Below are 22,554 nucleotides of genomic sequence, written 5' to 3' on the forward strand. Positions count from 1 at the left end.
TACAAAAGTTAGTCGTATAAGGCGACTAAAAAACTCCCCCAAATTTAAAGTTTTTCTTGTCCTCAAGCAAAGAAAGAACAGCTCACTTGTCCTCAAGTGACAAAGACAGTGGTCAATCAAAAGAAAATGGTGTCTAGTTCATAAAGGAATTCAACCATATGAACTGAATATTATGGAATGCTTAAATTAATTACTTCTTACAAGCATGCAACTTTTCAAAGATAGGAGCATAAGCATTAGAGTCACATATGAAATAAGCTAGTAAGCATGACAGAAATCAAGGAAGGATCATCAACCAAAACCTCATAGTCATTTTTTCACTCAAGCTCAAGTGTTTAGGCTTATTCCATCATAAACAACCAACACAAGTTCCAACCTTTGCATTTCATCTCATATCATACAACAATGAACACACAAAATGAATCCAAAGGACTTTCTAGGCCTGTAATGGGGTTAGGCTGCCAACAATTCATGGTTTTTCTAGGATTCTAAAGCTTTGGTTCTAGGAGAGCATTCATCCATAGAATAACCTTTACTTTTTCATTCATTCCTACCCCCATACTCGCCCTTTATTTAGGCACTTAGCTTTCATTCATTGAATTACAACATACACACTTATTAACTTTATTTGTACTTACAGATTTTTTTAGCACATAATACATTATAAACATAAATAGTGTGTGTATACTATTTTCTTTGACTATTTCAATCCTTACCCAGTGCCTCCCCCAAATTTGGGACATATTTACCTTGATAATAACTTCCCCAAATTTGGGACAAATTTGCTTTGAACCTAGCTTCTGTGGATGATGCTCTCCTACAACCTAAAATAAGGTAGCAAAAGATACAACTGAATAGGCTCTAGGTTCAATCAATCAATAAATTCATTCAGCTCAAACTGGGTGTAAGGGATAATTCATTGAAACATATGGTCAACTTTTTGGCTAAGTGGCTATTCATAATCAAACATGGCCTTCATCATCCTCAAATTCATGCATCCAATCCATACTTCAGATATTCACGGAAAAATCAGTACTAAATGATAGCCGTTTCTCTCAAAATTAAAAGATCACACTCTCACCAGGATACGGTTAATGCATTCCTTCACAATCAATCTGACAACCAACTAACATTTTCAGACATACTTCCAATCACATGCTCATTCTCTTCTAATGACTGCAAACTTGATCAAAATAATCATCTAATCATCCCAATCCATTCAATTCATACATTTGCTCAATCAAATCATTTTCAAACACTCATTTCATACCAAACAAGCCACTGCATACAAAGTTCAACCAATTCACTGTTCAATCAAGCTTTTTGTACAAGCAACAAACAACTACACTACTGAAATTTAAATGCTTTAATTTAAAAAACTAAAACATAAAAGCTGAAATTTAAATGACATAAATCACAAAATAACTGAAAATAAACTAAAGTTTTCAGAATGCAAAAATTTAAATGTCCTGCTCCTCTTGTAATTGGTCTTCATTCAAATCCAGTGTTGGAGCTGCTGATGAATCCTGTATAAGTTGCTTAGGCTCCGCAACTGGTGCAACATCCTTAGGTATATGTGCAGGGGATGGAGATGGATGTGGAGTCTGATCTGGAATAGTCTCTTCCTCCTGAACCGTGTGTGTACCTGCATCAAAATAAGAGGGTTCAAGAGGAGTGAGCTCATCCTCATCCTCTGTTGCTGCTGTTGCTGGTGGCTCCTCAGTATCAGGCTCTTGGGCTGCAGAGGCTCCACCCTCTCCAGAAGAAGAGGGCTGGTCTCCTAGCCAGGCCACCTAAGCCTCAAACTCCTCCATGCTCATAATGGAGGGCAAGCCCAAGCCCTGAAGGCTCTGCATGATGATGGACTGCCCTCGGTGCAAACTTTGCATCATGGAGTGAAGCATCTGTAGAGTAAATAAAAAATCTGATGGTCCTGCAGATATAGGAGCAGGGAGTGGCATCTGTAGAGGTGCTAGAGGAATAACTAGAATCTGAGTGGATGAAGAGGGGGGTACTGGAGAAGAAGAAGGTGTTGGTGCCTCTGATGGTGCTGAAGTGGAAGGGGCCTCAAATCTCTTACCCCTGGCCTTCCTGGGTCCTCTGAAAGTTAATGTTGGATCATCAAGATTCCAATAGTTCTTCTTAATATATGCCAAATTAATGGCAGGACTCAGGCTCTCCAAGGACCTCGAATTTGACTGAACTCCCCTAGCTTTACATAAAGCTGTGATCAAGGCAGGGAATCCTAGTATGGATATGTCACGTCCATCTTCATGATGATGCCATAAACGAGTCAGGCTCTGTCAAGAGTGACATCAGAAGTGTGTGAAGTGGGAATAAGGTTTGAAAAGGAAAGAACGCTTCAAGTCTGAGTAAGAGTGGTCATGTTCTTCCTCATAATCTTCACTGGATAACCATCAGCATTAAGCTCGAATCCCCTCCCTTGGTTCAACAGCCATGATGAACGCACTTAGTGTGACATGGTCCGCTTGGCACGATCATCATAAATCCTAAAAAAATTTAACAGTTGCGATGAACAGACTAAGCGCAGCAGGCGCGCTTAGCGCGTTCATCGCAATTCCCAAAAATACACACAGGGGTTTTCACCCCTTTCAGCCAGATTGCCCCTAATGGGCTTCTAAACTACCTAAAGTCCTAAAATACCTAACCCTAAAACTAAGTAACTTAACATAACTGCAATACTAATCACGAAAACCATAAATCAACTATCCTAAGGTTTGAAGCATGAAATAAAATGAAAAAGGTAGGCAATGAACTTACTTGGATGTGTGCAAAGTATGAGGAAGCAAGGAATGCAATGCAATAGCACTTGAGCACAGTGACAATGAAGCAAAGGAAAGGTAGAGGCACAAAAGTTTTAGAAAGAAAACTTAGTAACTGCCTAAGACAGTGCCTCTGTTTTTTTAGAAATCATGACAGAAGCGCTTAGCGCAGCTGTGCGCTTAGCGTGACCTCCTGACGTTTGGTTTTTTTTTTTAAAGAAAAACTCAAGCGCTTAGCCTAGCTCTTCCCGCTAAGCGTAGCTAATAATTCAAGTTCCAGCGGCATACCTGGGCTTAGCACAGCAAAGAATGCTTAGCGATGACAATAGCTCTGATTGGTCCTGCAAAATACGCTTATCCTTTGAAGTTTGGCTTAGCGTGCAACCAGGCTTCAACTTACAGAGAGTTGTTAGTCGCTTCATACGACTAACTTTTGTATAGAAATCATTTTCCAAATCTTGTATAGTTCCCCAATTTATGGTTATTTTGTAGTGATTTTTGTAAATAAATCTTGTTTTATGGTTAATGCTGTCTCTAGAACATTTCCATTGGATTTAATGATGAAATCTGTGCATTTTCAGGTGAAAAGAGGCTAAGTTTTGAATAACAAAATGTAGCAGTGGGGCTAATCTCAACAGTTGGGCTAAGCGCATATCCACCGCTAAGCGCAGCTTCAGCATGCTTAGCGCAAAAGAGAATCTGGCAGAGCATTAGCATCAAAGTCGCGCGCTAAGCGTGAGATCAGTGCGCTAAGCACAACAGGTGCCTTCAGCCAGGCTAAGCTCGAGAGTGGTGCTAAGCCCAATTTCACTTACTCGCGCTAAGTGCGAGGGTGGCGCTAAGCGCAACATCGTGATTTCAGAGCCTATTTAAAGCCTGTCTTGTGCAGAATTAGGGTACAACTTTCTACAACTTTTACACACCTTTTAGGATAGCTACAGAATGGCCAGGGCACAGAACTCCAGAGTAGCCACAGGCCTATTTGGGGAAAAGAGCCCTAGAAGCAGAAAAAAAAGAGCAGTTTATGCATTGAAGCCTAGGTTTTGTCATTTAAGAGAGATTATGGAGTAGAGAGTAAGTGTGAGATGCTGAGAAGAGGAGGAGGAATCCCCCTTCCTATGTAAGGAACTATAATTCTCTGCTTTTAGTCTCATTTATTGTTAGGGTTTATTTGTAATGGCTGGCTAAACACCCTAGTTGGGGATTTTTAATGAACAACTGATGTAAATACCTAATATCTAATTGATTATGTTTTCTATGTTCAATGTTTCCTTCAATGCTTAATGTTTGTATGCTTTTGGTCTGATCACCCATTTGTGTGCATAGTTAGGTGACTTTAGCATTGGAAAATGTATTGTTGCCTTAGAACTTGATTGAAGCAGGATTGAAACTTAGCCTTACATGAGGGATTTGCGGGTTAAGTTTTGGTTTTAATTATGCTGTTACAATAATGTTGTTTAGTTTAGGCCTAGTCTTACATGAGGGATCTACGGATGAAGCTTAGGCTAAATTAGGCTAAACTTTAGTAAGCTACTTGAGCTGAGTCTAGTCTTACATGAGGGATCTGCGGACGAAACTCAGTTTAAGTTAGTCTAAACCTAAGAGGGTTGTCTAAATCGGGTGTAGTCTTAAATGAGGGATTTGCGGATGAAGCTTGGGTATTCAGCCTGACGAGGGATCGAGGGTTTAGTAATTTAGGCTACAACATTGAACACAAGAGCACGACTGATTAGAGAAACATATTTCTATGCATCAGCTTGTTTCTTGGAAAGACCCAACATATCTACCTACTGCTGTCATTCTATTTACCTTGCATTTTATAGTTTTTAGCATACAAGTTTAGTTTAAATTCTGTTTGAAATTATCACTTATACATGTTCTTTCAACAATTCTTCGATTCTGAACTTAATTCAGACTAACATTAGTTCCCTGTGTTCGATACTCGGATTCATCCGTTTTAATTTTAAATACTTGACGACCTAGTGCGCTTTCCGGTAAAAACTCCCCATTGAAATTTCCTTGAGACATAAATGCACAAAAAGTAACTACAGTGGGGAGACATCAAAGTATTTATGGCGTTGTTGCCGGGGATCTAAACTGTTAGTAAAGTTTAGTTCAATTTGTAGCATTGCTTTAATTTTACTTTTTCAATTTTTTTTATTCTTTTGACTAACATAGTAGTTTAGTGCATTCATTGTTCTTTTGAACTGGATAACTATTGTACTGTGCTTGTACGCAAAGAAGATCTTTTGCAGGTGATTTGATTCCCATTGATTTGGAGATTAATGCCACTTGTAGAAGGTGTAATCAGGAGAGAATTAGAAATTTTTTGCAGGACTTAGAGGCAGCAGCAATTCCAGAGGAAGAACCTCAATCTTATGACGCATCTTCTAGTTTTCCTATTGTAGAAAATTCACATTTAGATCCTAGTGAAGACTACATCATGGCTGAAGAGCCAAGAAGAGTTACTATGGAAGATTATTCAAGTTCTAAGGTGCCACAATTTTTCACCAGCATTGCACAACCAGAAGTTCAAGCACAAACCATTACTTATGCACCATCATTGATTCAGTTGATTTAGAATAATTTGTTTCATGGATTACCAAATGAAGACCCATATGCACACTTAGCCACTTGTAACATCCTAGAAATTTCTACCCGGAGTTTTTGGAAACGATGTATTTTGAATGATTATATATATATATATAAGTATTATTCAGTGTATATGCATATATATGTTCTTGGTAGAAATAGGAGTAGTGGGGGCAAGATACGCGGGTTAGGCTAATTAAGGAAGAGAAATCCATAACTGGGAGTTTATGGGTTAATTCTTAAGTAATTAGTCTAAAAATCATCGTTTTGCGTGCGACTTAGAATTTAACGAAACCAACCTCTGAACCACGCTCGGGGTTTTATTCTGAGCGTTTTGATATATATATTGCTTGCTTTCGAAAACTGGCCCCGACGGACGCAGAGAAACGCGAGGAACTGGAACCAGAGAAACGGCACGCAAACCGAGGCAGGATTTTAGCGTTTCAAAGGTCAGATTTTCCCCACTTTTTTGGCTGAGTATGGGTCACAGTCAAAGGGGAAAGTAGGCCCTTTTTGCTCCACTTAAATGGAGACATGTGGCATAGTTTGTGATAAAATAATAGAAAAAGGGAAAACCCTTTTATTTAAAACCAAAAAGCTTTTCTCTCTCTTCACTCAGCCCCCACACTTTTTCAGACAGCCCTCTCTCTCCCTCACGTTGCCATTTTCTTCTTCTTCATTCTCCATTGAAGCTCCAAGCAAAGCTTCAACCTTTGGCCATCATTTCTGCCCCAAATCGCGAAAGGAGGGCATTTTCGGGGTCGTGAAGTGCGTGGCTACGAGTGGGACTTCAAAAATTCAGGTTTGGGTGGACTTCTTTCTCCTTTGATTTTCGTGGGTATGGGGTTTGGGGAGATATGATGGGTAGTCTTGCTAGGTTTCTGCTGTGTGATGATTATTTGTGAAGACATTTGCTGAAAACTTGTTGAAATTGCCATGTTTGAATGAGTTAAACATACCCATTCTGTTTTAGGGTTTTTGTGATGATGTTTGTGATGTTTATATGCTGAAATTGCCTATGGAAAACTGTTAGAGATGAAATGTAGAGTTAACCTAGGGTCGGAAAGTGAGAATGTGGTGTTATGAGTGGAAAAAGAGTGAGGCTTTGAGAGTTGGAAGGTTAAGTCTGAATTCTGTGGTAAATGGAGGTTAAAATGAGTTAATCCTAGCTTGAAATGTCCTTTAGGACATGTGAGAAAGGTTAGGCTGTGCTAGAGGGAAAAACAAATGACCAAAGTGAACAAAGAGCCATTTCTAGGGCAAAATTGGGTGTTGAAGAGTCAAATTTTGATTCGGTGGAATTTTAGGTGTAAATTCAGTTTGAGCAAGTTTAGATTGATGTTATGGACTTGTGTGAGGTGAGAGTTTGCTTCAAATTTACCTCATTCTAAATTTCACTTTTCAAACCTTGAAAATCCATTAAAATGAGGGGTTTTGGACACCTAGATTTTGTGTTGCTGTGGTTTGAAGCTTGACTTTGGTTTAGACATGATTGATACATGATTTGGGACTTGTAGGATTTGATTTGGGCAAGATTGGATGAAGGGAAGTGTGGTTTTCGAAATATGCTCTTTGTGCAGATTTTGCTGTAAAATTGTGCAGCAGAATTTTGCACAAGTGCAGAAAAATCCATGTATTTGCTGGTTGTGGAAAGAGTAATGTAGAATGAGTTCTGGATGTTTGCTAGTAGATCCCAACGGTCAAAATGTAGGCTTAAGTACTAGAGACTTCCAGTAAAATTTTGGAGTCGATCCAACGGTTAGTGACTTGGATCGAAGGAATTGTTACTGGGGTCTTTAAGTGAGAAAAGCTGTGATTTGGGTGGTGTTTTGGCAGAGTTTTCTGCCTTTGCTCTGTTTTGCTTGGCTGTGATAGCTTGTGCTGTTTGAATGTTGTTTTGCTTGGATGTTGTGGAAGCTTGGGAGGATTGATGGGGACCCGGTGTTGGGAGAAACGAGGATATGGGCTACGTGGGAGTACGTGAGCTCAGATGGAGGTGGGCAACAGGGGATGGTGGGTTTATGCGCGCATTGTGGATGTGGAAAAACTTGTTGTGCACCATCGCCCGACCGCCACCTAGTACCACATGTGATGGGTACCCCATAATCCTACAAGCTTGAGATGAGGAAGTGTTGAAGGGTGAAACTTCCTGCTTTTATTGTTGACCACAGAGTGGTACCTGGAGATATGTCGCGGGGGTCAGGAGACCTTGGGGACGTCAGGTGGGGTGCTATTGCCCAAAACCAAGCTTGACCAATCCCGACCCAACCCGGGCATAGTCGGTCAGGGAGAACCTGTGATGTACCTAAACAGGCGAGCTCCTGGCAGTCAACAGATAAAAGGAACAAAGACCACAAAGCAAGGAGGCTTGTGGTGGCTGGCCAGCTGTGAAACTTGATTGATATGTGAGATATGGTCTCTGGTAATCGATTACCAAGGGTGGGTAATCGATTACAAGGCTTAAAAATGAAGACAGGAGACTAAGATGGTCTCTGGTAATCGATTACCAAGGGGTGTAATCGATTACCAGGCTTGGAAACGAAGTCAGGAAACTAAGGGAGCCTCTGGTAATCGATTACCAGCCTGTGTAATCGATTAGACAGAGGAATGGGTCACTGGTAATCGATTACCAGACATGTGTAATCGATTACACAGTGCATTCTTGCATATTTAATGTCCTGAGGCTTTGTAATTCAAGTTTAGCCTCTGGTAATCGATTACCAAGGCTGTGTAATCGATTACCAGAGATGAAAAGCCTTAAGATACTCCTTTTAATTGCATGTAGTGGTTATGAAACGTATTGTGAGGCGGCATAGTTAGATTCTTGTGAAAGAGTCTACCCCTTTCTTTTCTTTCTTGTAGATTGTGATGGTGGTGCAGCTAATCCGTGATCGAGTCGAGATGGAGTGCCTAGAGGGAGTTTGGGAGACCCTCGAAGGCAACACGAGGTGCCGATTTCGGGGCACCATTCGATTCACGGCTACTTCTTTGGTGCATCTAGATGAACCTGCACGGACGCTTCAGCGCACGGTGGAGTGGACAGCTCCTTGGATTAGTTTTGTATACTTTGAGGGTGGGTGTATCTAGGACTGACTGTTAGGTTTACTCTTTTGTTTTTGTATGGGTAGACCTGATGTATAGGAATTTGATGATTGTATACATGTGGCTGAAGCCAACACTGTGGACACCTTTGCTCTGGATGACACTATATTTTTTTTTGTAAAACTCCCATATTTTGGACAGCTTTAAATGATGAAAGCATTTATGATCAATCTTGTTATTTGAAAAGAAAGCATTAGCAACTTTATTTGTAAAAGAGTTTATTGACTGTATTTTATCCTCTTATTTTCACGTGAAGACCTAAAGTAATGACTGGTATATTCTTCCTTTTGAAACAGCAAAATAATTTAGAGAATTATGAGCAGTAAGAAAGAAATGACTCCGAATAGAGTTGTGAACTGGCCATTCAGGACTTTATAGTGAGGATTTTACTTCTAAACCTAGTTATGGTGAAAAGAGAAAGAAATGAAAAAGAAAAAGAAGAAAAAAAAATTTACCATGGTTTTTGTTATTTAAATTATTACTATTAAACCAGTCATTATTTTGGGGACGCCACAATTGGTGGTATCAGAGCAAAAGTTGGATTCTAGTGAACCTGTTATGGTCTTGCTGTGTGAATGCTGTGTATCTCTGAAACTTGGGAGTAGGTTTCGGGGAGTGACGTTAAGTCACACATTGTGTGTATTTCTGCCTTATTGTCTTGAGCATGGATGTGTGACTGATTCACAGGATTGTGTGTATAAGTATGTATAAAGAGAAGGATGTTGTTATAACTGTCATAGCCTGTGTGGCACACTCTCTTTTAGGATTTCTTGGGTGCTAATAGTTTCCCTACAGGATAGGTATGGCAGGACGTGGTAGGGATCAGAACCGTGATGTCCTCGACCGCATCACAGCTGTGCTGGAAACTCTAGTGCAGGAACGTGATGTGGAGCCGGCGGAGTATCGGGGACTCATGGCCTTCTGTAAGAACCACCCGCCAAAGTTCAGTGGAGACTATGATCCGGAAGGTGCTAGGTTGTGGTTAGCTGAGACGGAGAAGATTTTCGAGGCGATGGGTTGCCTTGAGGAGCATAAGGTCCTCTATGCGACATTTATGCTCCAAGGGGAGGCCGAGAATTGGTGGAAGTTCGTGAAGCCTTCATTTGTTGCACCTGGAGGCGTGATTCCTTGGAATGCCTTCAAGGACAAATTCCTGGAGAATTACTTCCCGCGAGATCTCAGGAAGCGGAAGGCGAGGGAATTTCTGGATTTGAAGCAAGGAAACATGTCTGTTGGGGAGTACACGACTAAGTTTAATGAGCTTCTGCAGTATTGGCCTCAATACCAAGATGCTCGAAATGAGGAAGATTTATGTGCTCAGTTCGAGAATGGGCTTCGGTTGGAAATCCAACAGGCAGTTAGTTATATGCAGATCACGGATTTTAATCAGTTGGTGACAAAGTGCAGAATTTTTGAAGATAAGATGAAGGAGAGGCAAGCTAGAGGCGTTGGAGGACCTCAGAGAAACCATCCTTTCAGAGGAAATGGTAACAAGAGGATGAAGTCGTATGCTAGCAACAAGGGGAAGCAACCTATGGCTACCTCCAACATGAGCCAGTCAAGGGGGACTGGGGTACAGTGCTTTCAGTGTGGAGGACCGCATCTTAAGAGGAATTGCCCACAGCTCCAGCAGACACAGGAGAACCGTTGTTATGTGTGTGGCAAAGTGGGCCATTATGCTCGAGAATGTAGGGTGACCGGGAGACCGACGGTGACTGCCAATTCCAACACCGTCAATCGTGGATCCACTAATTCCACAAGGAGCGGTAATGTTAGCAACAACAACACTAGTGGTGGAAGACCAAAAGTACCCTCTCGGGTGTTTGCTATGAGTGGTTCAGAAGCGGCTGCCTCCGACGATTTGATACGGGGTAAGTGTTTGATTGCTAATAAACTACTAGATGTACTTTATGATTCAGGCGCCACGCATTCTTTCATATCTCATGCATGTGTGGAGAGGTTGGGGTTATGTGCGACGGAGTTACCATATGATATGGTGGTGTCTACTCCGACGAGCGAGCCTGTAACCACCTCTCGGGTGTGTTTGAAGTGTCCTATAATTGTTGAGGGTCGATCTTTTATGGCGGACTTGATTTGCCTACCTTTAGCTCACCTAGATGTGATCTTGGGGATGGATTGGTTATCTACTAACCATATCTTTCTAGACTGCAAGGAGAAAATGCTAGTGTTTGGTGGGGATGTAGTCCCAAGTGAATCTTTGAAAGGGGATGCGGCCAACGAAGGAACGGGTGATGTTCGAACTTACATGGTGTTGTTCTCTATGTATGTGGAAGAGGACGCTGAAGTTAGTTGTATACCGGTGGTGTCAGAATTTCCAGAAGTTTTTCCTAACGACATTTGTGAATTGCCACCTGAGAGAGAAGTGGAATTCATTATTGACTTGGTGCCTGGGGCGAATCCAGTGTCGATTGCGCCTTATAGAATGTCTCCGGTAGAACTAGCAGAGGTGAAGGCACAAGTGCAGGATCTTTTGAGCAAACAATTTGTTCGTCCAAGCGCATCACCGTGGGGAGCGCCGGTCTTGTTAGTTAAAAAGAAGGATGGAAGTATGAGGATGTGTGTAGACTACAGGCAGTTAAACAAGGTCACTATCAAGAACAAATATCCTCTACCAAGGATAGATGATTTGATTGACCAATTGAGGGGAGCAACAGTATTTTCAAAGATCGATCTGCGATCGGGGTATCATCAAATCCGAGTTAAGAAGGAAGATATCCCAAAGACTGCGTTTCGGACTCGGTATGGGCACTACGAGTACTTAGTCATGCCATTTGGAGTGACTAATGCTCCTGCCATTTTCATGGACTATATGAACCGTATATTCCATGATTACTTGGATCAGTTCGTGGTGGTGTTCATTGATGATATCCTAGTGTATTCGAGAAATAAGGAGGAGCATGAGAAGCACTTGAGGATTGTGTTGCATATTCTGAGAGATAGGAAGTTGTTCGCCAAACTGTCGAAATGTGACTTTTGGTTGGAGAAAGTGCAGTTCTTAGGGCACGTGATTTCGAAGGACGGGGTTGCAGTGGATCCGAACAAGGTGGAGTCGGTTATGGAGTGGCAACAACCGACAACTCTGACGGAGGTTCGAAGTTTCTTGGGGTTAGCTGGCTATTATAGAAAGTTCATTGAAGGATTTTCTAAATTGGCATTGCCCCTAACTAAGTTGACTCGTAAGAATGAGAAGTTTGTCTGGAATGAGAAGTGTGATCAAAGTTTCCAAGAGTTGAAGAGGCGGTTGACGACAGCTCCAGTTTTAATTTTGCCCGACCCTAAGAGAACATTTGAAGTGTATTGCGATGCAAGCGGGCAAGGCTTGGGGTGTGTGTTGATGCAAGAGGGAAGAGTAGTGGCTTATGCTTCACGTCAATTACGTCCTCATGAAGTTAACTATCCGACTCATGATTTGGAACTAGCAGCGATGGTCTTTGCCTTAAAGATTTGGAGGCATTATTTGTACGGTACTCGTTTTGAAGTTTTCAGTGATCACAAGAGTCTCAAATACTTGTTCGATCAGAAGGAACTCAATATGAGGCAATGAAGATGGATGGAGTTCCTTAAGGATTATGATTTTGGTCTTTCCTACCACCCGGGAAAGGCTAATGTAGTAGCCGATGCGCTAAGCCGGAAATCCTTACATGTTGCGACTATGATGAGTTTGGAACAGAGATTGATAGAGGAGTTTCGGGATTTGAATCTAGCAATCGAGGTGCGACCCAAGAGCTTATTTGTGGGAGCATTACAGATCACCAATGAATTCGTAAATCACATACGCGAGGCTCAAGAGGATGACCCGTTTTTGCAAGGCAAGGTGTTAGAAGTAATGGGGGATAAGGGTGTGGAGTTTGAGAAGGACACAACCGGGTTAATTAGATTCAAGGGGAGGATATGTGTGCCATCTTTAGATGATTTGAGAGTTAAGATCTTGGAAGAAGCTCATAAAAGTCGTCTTAGTTTCCACCCAGGAATGACTAAGATGTACCAAGATTTGAAGAGAAGTTTTTGGTGGCATGGTATGAAGAAAGATGTAGCTGAATATGTAGCAAGATGTTTGACATGTCAAAAGGCTAAGGTTGAGCACCAGCGACCATCAGGAGAATTGAAGCCATTGGAAATTCCGGAATGGAAATGGGAGAGCATATCTATGGATTTTGTATCTAGTTTACCCAAGACTAGTCGTGGACATGATGCTGTGTGGGTCATAGTAGATCGACTCACCAAATCTGCTCATTTTATTCCGGTGAATATGAAGTATAGAATGGAAAAGCTAGTGGAGTTGTACATCAAGGAAGTAGTAAGGTTGCATGGAATTCCCTCCAGTATTGTATCTGACAGGGATCCGAGGTTTACTTCACGATTTTGGACAAGTCTACATGAAGCCTTGGGGACAAAGCTAAAGCTTAGTTCAGCTTATCATCCTCAAACAGATGGTCAGACTGAACGAACCATTCAGACTCTAGAGGATCTACTTCGGGCGTGTATTATAGAGCAACAAGGTAGCTGGATGGATTGTTTGCCATTGATTGAGTTTACTTACAACAATAGCTACCAAGCCAGTATTGGTATGGCTCCTTTTGAAGCTTTATATGGACGAAAGTGCAAAACTCCTATTTGTTGGTATGATGATGGAGAAGCAGTACTTCTTGGACCTGAAATGCTACAACAGATTAACGAACAAGTGAAGTTGATTCGAGAGAAGATAAAGGCATCTCAGGATAGGCAGAAGAGCTATTATGATAGAAGGAGGAAGCCACTAGATTTTCAGGAAGGAGAACATGTGTTTTTGAAGGTTTCTCCCGTAACCGGAGTCGGAAGAGCTCTCAAGGCTAGGAAGTTGACACCCAAGTATCTAGGTTCGTATCAGATTTTGAAGAAGATTGGGCCTGTAGCTTATCATATCGCCTTACCTCCGAGTTTATCGAATTTGCATCCTGTGTTTCATGTCTCTCAACTGAGACGGTACAACCCAGATCCATCACATATACTTGCAGTGGACGAGGTACAGGTGAAGGATAACCTCACCTATAGAGCACAACCTCAAAAGATCACTGACCGAAGAATGAAGTCGTTGAGAGGAAAGGAGATCGCGTTGGTGAAGGTGCAGTGGGGAACCGATGAGGGTGATTCTACATGGGAGTTGGAAGATAGGATGAGAGAATTGTACCCAAGTTTGTTCATCGAGTAGTTAATTTCGGGGATGAAATTCCTAAAAGGGTGGGAGTATTGTAACATCCTAGAAATTTCTACCCGGAGTTTTTGGAAACGATGTATTTTGAATGATTATATATATATATAAGTATTATTCAGTGTATATGCATATATATGTTCTTGGTAGAAATAGGAGTAGTGGGGGCAAGATACGCGGGTTAGGCTAATTAAGGAAGAAAAATCCATAACTGGGAGGTTATGGGTTAATTCTTAAGTAATTAGTCTAAAAATCATCGTTTTGCGTGCGACTTAGAATTTAACGAAACCAACCTCTGAACCACGCTCGGGGTTTTATTATGAGCGTTTTGATATATATATTGCTTGCTTTCGAAAACTGGCCCCGACGGACGCAGGGAAACGCGAGGAACTGGAACCAGAGAAACGGCACGCAAACCGAGGCAGGATTTTAGCGTTTCAAAGGTCAGATTTTCCCCACTTTTGTGGCTGAGTATGGGCCACAGTCAAAGGGGAAAGTACGCCCTTTTTGCTCCACTTAAATGGAGACATGTGACATAGTTTGTAATAAAATAATAGAAAAAGGGAAAACCCTTTTATTTAAAACCAAAAAGCTTTTCTCTCTCTTCACTCAGCCCCCACACTTTTTCAGACAGCCCTCTCTCTCCCTCACGTTGCCATTTTCTTCTTCTTCATTCTCCATTGAAGCTCCAAGCAAAGCTTCAACCTTTGGCCATCATTTCTGCCCCAAATCGCGAAAGGAGGGCATTTTCGGGGTCGTGAAGTGCGTGGCTACGAGTGGGACTTCGAAAATTCAGGTTTGGGTGGACTTCTTTCTCCTTTGATTTTCGTGGGTATGGGGTTTGGGGAGATATGATGGGTAGTCTTGCTAGGTTTCTGCTGTGTGATGATTATTTGTGAAGACATTTGCTGAAAACTTGTTGAAATTGCCATGTTTGAATGAGTTAAACATACCCATTCTGTTTTAGGGTTTTTGTGATGATGTTTGTGATGTTTATATGCTGAAATTGCCTATGGAAAACTGTTAGAGATGAAATGTAGAGTTAACCTAGGGTCGGAAAGTGAGAATGTGGTGTTATGAGTGGAAAAAGAGTGAGGCTTTGAGAGTTGGAAGGTTAAGTCTGAATTCTGTGGTAAATGGAGGTTAAAATGAGTTAATCCTAGCTTGAAATGTCCTTTAGGACATGTGAGAAAGGTTAGGCTGTGCTAGAGGGAAAAACAAATGACCAAAGTGAACAAAGAGCCATTTCTAGGGCAAAATTGGGTGTTGAAGAGTCAAATTTTGATTCGGTGGAATTTTAGGTGTAAATTCAGTTTGAGCAAGTTTAGATTGATGTTATGGACTTGTGTGAGGTGAGAGTTTGCTTCAAATTTACCTCATTCTAAATTTCACTTTTCAAACCTTGAAAATCCATTAAAATGAGGGGTTTTGGACACCTAGATTTTGTGTTGCTGTGGTTTGAAGCTTGACTTTGGTTTAGACATGATTGATACATGATTTGGGACTTGTAGGATTTGATTTGGGCAAGATTGGATGAAGGGAAGTGTGGTTTTCGAAATATGCTCTTTGTGCAGATTTTGCTGTAAAATTGTGCAGCAGAATTTTGCACAAGTGCAGAAAAATCCATGTATTTGCTGGTTGTGGAAAGAGTAATGTAGAATGAGTTCTGGATGTTTGCTAGTAGATCCCAACGGTCAAAATGTAGGCTTAAGTACTAGAGACTTCCAGTAAAATTTTGGAGTCGATCCAACGGTTAGTGACTTGGATCGAAGGAATTGTTACTGGGGTCTTTAAGTGAGAAAAGCTGTGATTTGGGTGGTGTTTTGGCAGAGTTTTCTGCCTTTGCTCTGTTTTGCTTGGCTGTGATAGCTTGTGCTGTTTGAATGTTGTTTTGCTTGGATGTTGTGGAAGCTTGGGAGGATTGATGGGGACCCGGTGTTGGGAGAAACGAGGATATGGGCTACGTGGGAGTACGTGAGCTCAGATGGAGGTGGGCAACAGGGGATGGTGGGTTTATGCGCGCATTGTGGATGTGGAAAAACTTGTTGTGCACCATCGCCCGACCGCCACCTAATACCACATGTGATGGGTACCCCATAATCCTACAAGCTTGAGATGAGGAAGTGTTGAAGGGTGAAACTTCCTGCTTTTATTGTTGACCACAGAGTGGTACCTGGAGATATGTCGCGGGGGTCAGGAGACCTTGGGGACGTCAGGTGGGGTGCTATTGCCCAAAACCAAGCTTGACCAATCCCGACCCAACCCGGGCATAGTCGGTCAGTGAGAACCTGTGATGTACCTAAACAGGCGAGCTCCTGGCAGTCAACAGATAAAAGGAACAAAGACCACAAAGCAAGGAGGCTTGTGGTGGCTGGCCAGCTGTGAAACTTGATTGATATGTGAGATATGGTCTCTGGTAATCGATTACCAAGGGTGGGTAATCGATTACAAGGCTTAAAAATGAAGACAGGAGACTAAGATGGTCTCTGGTAATCGATTACCAAGGGGTGTAATCGATTACCAGGCTTGGAAACGAAGTCAGGAAACTAAGGGAGCCTCTGGTAATCGATTACCAGCCTGTGTAATCGATTACACAGAGGAATGGGTCACTGGTAATCGATTACCAGACATGTGTAATCGATTACACAGTGCATTCTTGCATATTTCATGTCCTGAGGCTGTGTAATTCAAGTTTAGCCTCTGGTAATCGATTACCAAGGCTGTGTAATCGATTACCAGAGATGAAAAGCCTTAAGATACTCTTTTTAATTGCATGTAGTGGTTATGAAACGTATTGTGAGGCGGCATAGTTAGATTCTTGTGAAAGAGTCTACCCCTTTCTTTTCTTTCTTGTAGATTGTGATGGCGGCGCAGCTAATCCGTGATCGAGTCGAGATGGAGTGCCTAGAGGGAGTTTGGGAGACCCTCGAAGGCAACACGAGGTGCCGATTTCGGGGCACCATTCGATTCACGGCTACTTCTTTGGTGCATCCAGATGAACCTGCACGGACGCTTCAGCGCACGGTGGAGTGGACAGCTCCTTGGATTAGTTTTGTATACTTTGAGGGTGGGTGTATCTAGGACTGACTGTTAGGTTTACTCTTTTGTTTTTGTATGGGTAGACCTGATGTATAGGAATTTGATGATTGTATACATGTGGCTGAAGCCAACAATGTGGACACCTTTGCTCTGGATGACACTATATTTTTTTTTGTAAAACTCCCATATTTTGGACAGCTTTAAATGATGAAAGCATTTATGATCAATCTTGTTATTTGAAAAGAAAGCATTAGCAACTTTATTTGTAAAAGAGTTTATTGACTGTATTTTATCCTTTTATTTTCACGTGACGACCTAAAGTAAAGGCTGGTATATTCTTCCTTTTGAAACAGCAAAATAATTTAGAGAATTATGAGCGGTAAGAAAGAAATGACTCCGAATAGAGTTGTGAACTGGACATTCAGGACTTTATAGTGAGGATTTTCCTTCTAAACCTAGTTATGGTGAAAAGAGAAAGAAATGAAAAAGAAAAAGAAGAAAAAAAAAATTACCATGGTTTTTGTTATTTAAATTATTACTATTAAACCAGTCATTAATTTAGGGACGCCACACCACTTACATAGAAATATGCAATACAATTAGGTTGGCTGGAGTGCCTAAAGATGCAATCCGACTGAGCTTGTTTTCATTTTCTTTATCGGGAGAAGCCAAGAGGTGGCTTCATTCATTCAAAGCTAATAGTCTTAAGACAAGGGATGAAGTAGTGGAGAAATTTCTGAAGAAATATTTCCCTGAGTCTAAGACTGCAGAAGGCAAAGCTGCCATCTCTTCTTTTCATCAATTTCCCGATGAATCTTTGAGTGAGGCCTTGGAAAGATTCTGTGGCTTATTGAGAAAGACTCCCACTCATGGATTCTCAAAGCTGATACTGATCAATATCTTTATAGATGGGTTAAGACCGCAGTCCAAACAGTTATTAGACGCTTCCGTAGGTGGGAAAATCAAATTGAAGACCCCTAAAGAAGCCATGGATCTCATTGAAAATATGGCTACAAGCGACATTGCTATTTTGACAGATAGAGCTCACATTCCTACCAAAAAGAGCTTATTGGAGTTAACCTCCCAAGATGCATTGTTGGCACAAAACAAATTACTGTCTAAGCAACTGGAAACCTTGACTGAAACACTAAGTAAGTTGCCAACTCAAATTCATTCTGCACATACTTCACATGCTTTTGTTTTGTAGGTTGCAGGATGTACCATCTGTGGGGGAGCTCATGAATCTGGATGTTGTATTCCTATTGAAGAACACCCCACTCGTGAAGTTAATTACATGGGAAATCAGCCCAAAAAAAAAAATTTAATGCAGGAGGATTTTCTGGATTCCAACATGGCCAGCAATATAATCAATAGCAGGGACAATGGAGGAACCACCCTGGAAATCAATTCAATAGAGATCAAGGTGGACCATCCACAAGGCCATAGCAACAAGGGCCTAGTCTATATGATCGCACAACAAAGTTGGAAGAGACTCTAGCTCAGTTTATGCAGGTTTCTATGTCCGATCAGAAGAGCACAGAGTCCGCCATAAAGAATCTTGAGGTCCAAATGGGACAGCTTGCAAAGAAATTGGCGGATAGATCATCAAGCAGTTTTACAACTAATACAGAGAAAAATCCCAAGGAGGAATGTAAAGCTGCAATGACTAGAAGTAGAATGGCAATCCAAGGAGATGATAGTGAAGTTGGAAAGAAGATGGAGGAACATAAACAACAACTGGCACCTAAGCCAACACTTGAACCTGTTTCTGATTTTGTAGAACTTGAAGAGATTAATGAGGAGACTGAAGATGACAAGGAAGAAGAGACACCAATAAAAGAGAAGAAAGAATAAAAGAAGAAGAAAAAGAAAAAGAAAAAAAGTTGAAAAATGAAAAACAAAAAGAGAAAGTTGTTGATGATGAGATGAGGAAAGGCAAGAGTGAGGTTGACAAGAGGAGGGATACTACTCCAAATGAAGGCAAGGAAGTACCTTATCCTTTGGTACCTTCCCGAAAAGATAAAGAAAGACATTTGGCCAGATTTCTTGATATCTTCAAGAAACTAGAAATTACTTTACCCTTTGGAGAAGCACTTCAATAGATGCCACTATATGCCAAATTTTTAAAAGATATGATGACAAAGATGATGTGAACCTTACGGGGCGGATCACTTGATACAAGCTGTAGAGTTTTTGGATGACGCCACTTCCGGTGAAGGAAGATAAGTCAGGGTAGACGCCACTTCCGGTGAAGGAAGATAAGTCCGGGTAGACGCCACTTCCAGTGAAGGAAGATAAGTCAAGGTAGACGCCACAAGGATTACCTTGATAAGTCTGATAATTGGTTCAACAAGGAACCCAAAGAGAAACTCTCACCAAATTTTATCAAATGCCAAAAGTTTTTTTTATTCAAAACAAAAACCAATACTTATAGTGTAGCTGAACAAAAAGATAAAAATAGACATGGGCCTTCTAAACAGTTTGGGCCAAAATTACAATAAAAATAAATTATAACTAAAAACTTATTTAACTTGAAAATTCAAATTAGTTTGGGCCTTCAGCAACAATTAATAGTCTTGATAGTGTCTCTACCTCTGGGCCTTCATCCTTCTCCACTTGGGCCTTCACCCTTCTCCACTCGGGGGCTTTGTCCTTCTCCACTTGGGCCTTCGTCCTTCTCCACTTGGGCCTTTAGCCTGTATTTGGCCAGTTTCATGATTCTCATCATTCCCTCCTTCTTGGAAAACATTTGTCCTCAAATGTCCAGGATCATCACCGGGTTCAAGTACCACTTCCTTTCTTTTCTTGTTGGCTTGCTTGGCATAGCTTTCATTCTTCTTTGCAATTTGCACCTTCACTTGGTCATACAATCTTTTCACATACTGAACTTTGGCATGTGCATCCTTACGTTGAGTCTCTTGGGGATTGCTTTTGTAAGTTGGCCTGTTAGGCAATGAAGCTCCGGGGAGGAGATCAACTTGATGTTCTATGCCTCTTGAAGGTGGCAGTCCATGAGGAATCTCCTTAGGAAAGACATCTTTAAATTCCTGCAATAAGGGTTGAACACTAGGAGAAATAGAAATAGTAAACTCATTAGAATTATCAGTAGAAATTTTACTGTCTTTGCAATACTGTAGATTGAGTGGTTCATGAGCAGGTAACACTTTCCTCACTTCACTCGCCTCTGCAAAATAATTAAATTTTCTTTCATGTGTATCACTCTTCTTTTTCATATTCCTTTGTGGTGCCTCACTATTTTCTTTCTCTTGTTCTCTCTTTTCTCCAATTCTGATTTGGTCATCACACACTTCTCTAGGGGATAGAGGTTTAAGAGTAAATGAGGAAGATTTGGCTATTCGTCTGTAGGGCTTTTCTTTGTTACGGTTCAACAAACGTTGCATTTGTGTAGTCCACGCGTCCAGAAATAAGCGTTGAGATTCGTCCAGTTGATGATATACACCACCATTGTCACCAGCTCTTGCCATGATTAAGGAACAAAGAATTTTGCAGTAAATTAAAAAAAATTCAGGACCTCACCACACTCTACTCACGTGTTTCTCTCTTTAATGGTAGTTCACTCGTGTTTGATGCTCTCAATATAGGCTTTTGTGTGATGTTTTCACTCTTGCCTTTTACCACTCACTCCCTCTTAAGTTCTTCCTGGATGGATCGAATTAGACACACAAGGTAATATAAAATAAAAGGAAAGACAATATAATTATCAGAGTAACAGATTTGATTTGGGATAACAACTTGGACTTGATTTGGATAGCAAATTGGATTTGATTTGGATAACAGATTAGATTTGGATAACAAATCTGATTTGGATAAAAAATTTGATTTGATTTGATTTGGATAATAGATCAGATTTGGATAACAAATTAGATTTAATTTGGATAACAGATATGATAACAAATAAGATAACAGATAGGATAACAGATAAGATAACAGATATGACAAGTAAACTTCAAATGCTCATAACTTTTGCTACGGTTGTCCGTTTGAGGCCCACTATATATCAAAACGCTCAGAATTCAGAGGAGAATCTAGATAAGGGGATTTGGTACACGATTTTGTGCCAAAAAAAAGCCTCTAACTGCCTCAATTTCGTGTTGAAAGATCAAACACCCACTTTCTCTTTTTTCTCTTTCTTCTTTTCTTCTCTTTTTTTTTCAAAATTTCTGCAACTTTTTTTTTACTTGAAACAGAACCCAAACAATTTTTTTTTACGACACAAAGTCTGAAAGACACTAGAAACAAGAACAACAACGAGAACACAAACGTGACAAGAACAAGAACGAAACAAAGACACAAACAAGAACGCAACAAGACGCAAACAAGAAAAACAAATAACAGAACAAGGACAAAACACGAACCAAGACAAATTACAAAGAAAAATAATAGGATAAGATAGAACCAGTATCAAGAGCCGAAGCTCTGATACCAGATGATGTGAACCTTACGGGGCGGATCACTTGATACAGGCTGTAGAGTTTTTGGATGACGCCACTTCCGGTGAAGGAAGATAAGTCAGGGTAGACGCCACTTCCGGTGAAGGAAGATAAGTCAGGGTAGACGCCACTTCCGGTGAAGGAAGATAAGTCAGGGTAGACGCCACTTCCGGTGAAGGAAGATAAGTCCGGGTAGACGCCACTTCCAGTGAAGGAAGATAAGTCAAGGTAGACGCCACAAGGATTACCTTGATAAGTCTGATAATTGGTTCAACAAGGAACCCAGAGAGAAACTCTCACCAAATTTTATCAAATGCCAAAAGTTTTTTTTATTCAAAACAAAAACCAATACTTATAGTGTAGCTGAACAAAAAGATAAAAATAGACATGGGCCTTCTAAACAGTTTGGGCCAAAATTACAATAAAAATAAATTATAACTAAAAACTTATTTAACTTGAAAATTCAAATTAGTTTGGGCCTTCAGCAACAATTAATAGTCTTGATAGTGTCTCTACCTCTGGGCCTTCATCCTTCTCCACTTGGGCCTTCACCCTTCTCCACTCGGGGGCTTTGTCCTTCTCCACTTGGGCCTTCGTCCTTCTCCACTTGGGCCTTTAGCCTGTATGATGCAATCCTACCCCGTAAGGGCATTGGCTAGAAGACTCCAAGTAGATTGGGCTAGAGATCCAAGGAAAGGCCCTAGGGTTCTCATGAGCCTTAGGGTAGATTTCGAGCCCATGGGCTAAGTATGAGCCCGCTTATCTTTGTAAATATTAGAATAGGTTTTTCCTTCGTCTAGGCCTTGTATTTTGGCCATTCTAGTAGTATAGGGTTTTAGCCTTGTATTTCGGGGCATTTTGAGTTGTCTTTGTAATAAGGACTTTTTTTTTTTGTATTTTCATGTTTTTTTCTCATGGGGGTGAGCTTAGCTATTATAGGGGGTGTGTAGCTAAGCTCTAGCTTCTCATCTCAAGGAGGTGAGCTTAGCTATTAGAGATGTGTGTGTAGCTAAGCTCTAGCTTCTTTAGGAATCTTCTTAAGGAAGCCTCTCAAGGAGGTGAGCTTAGTTATGAGAGGGGTGTGTGTAGCTAAGCTCTAGCTTCTCAAGGAAGTTTTCTCAAAGAAGCTTCTCAAGGAAGTTTTCTCAAGAAAGCTTCTCAAGGAAGCTACCTAGTCTATAAATAGAAGCATGTGTAACACTTGTTGTAACTTTGATGAATGAGAGTCTTGTGAGACACAACTCAAAGTTCAACTTCTCTCCCTTTTTCTTCCTTCAATTTCGTGCTCCCCCCTCCCTCTTTCTCTCCCTCTTTCTTTTCCTCCATTGAAGCATCCTCTCCAAGCTTCTTATCCAAGGCTCATCTTGGTGGTGAAGCT

General features: G+C 41.0%; 1 protein-coding gene across 1 annotated transcript; it reads right to left on the reverse strand.

Moving 5' to 3' along the window:
* Positions 1–1,460: 1,460 nt before the first annotated feature.
* Positions 1,461–10,835, reverse strand: LOC113001870 (mucin-7-like). Its single transcript, XM_026128740.1, has 3 exons — positions 10,744–10,835; positions 1,883–2,100; positions 1,461–1,780 (listed from the first exon to the last, which is right to left on the reverse strand). Exons 1-3 carry the CDS (start codon positions 10,833–10,835, stop codon positions 1,461–1,463), a joined length of 630 nt encoding a protein of 209 aa, XP_025984525.1.
* Positions 10,836–22,554: the final 11,719 nt, after the last annotated feature.

This window comes from Glycine max, chromosome 6 (genome assembly GCF_000004515.6).
Source record: "Glycine max cultivar Williams 82 chromosome 6, Glycine_max_v4.0, whole genome shotgun sequence".
In the NCBI taxonomy this organism is placed as follows: domain Eukaryota; kingdom Viridiplantae; phylum Streptophyta; class Magnoliopsida; order Fabales; family Fabaceae; genus Glycine; species Glycine max.

What these genes read in the sequence shown, in the direction of transcription:
- LOC113001870 (XM_026128740.1), bottom strand. Translation starts at nt 10,835, where the DNA reads ATGTCGTTAGGAAAAACTTCTGGAAATTCTGACACCACCGGTATACAA. An exon ending in TACATAGAGAACAACACCAT is followed by an intron (nt 2,101 to 10,743) that starts GTAAGTTCGAAC and finishes ATTAACTTTCAG; the next exon opens with AGGACCCAGGAAGGCCAGGG. An exon ending in GCTTCACTCCATGATGCAAA is followed by an intron (nt 1,781 to 1,882) that starts GTTTGCACCGAG and finishes TGGCCTGGCTAG; the next exon opens with GAGACCAGCCCTCTTCTTCT.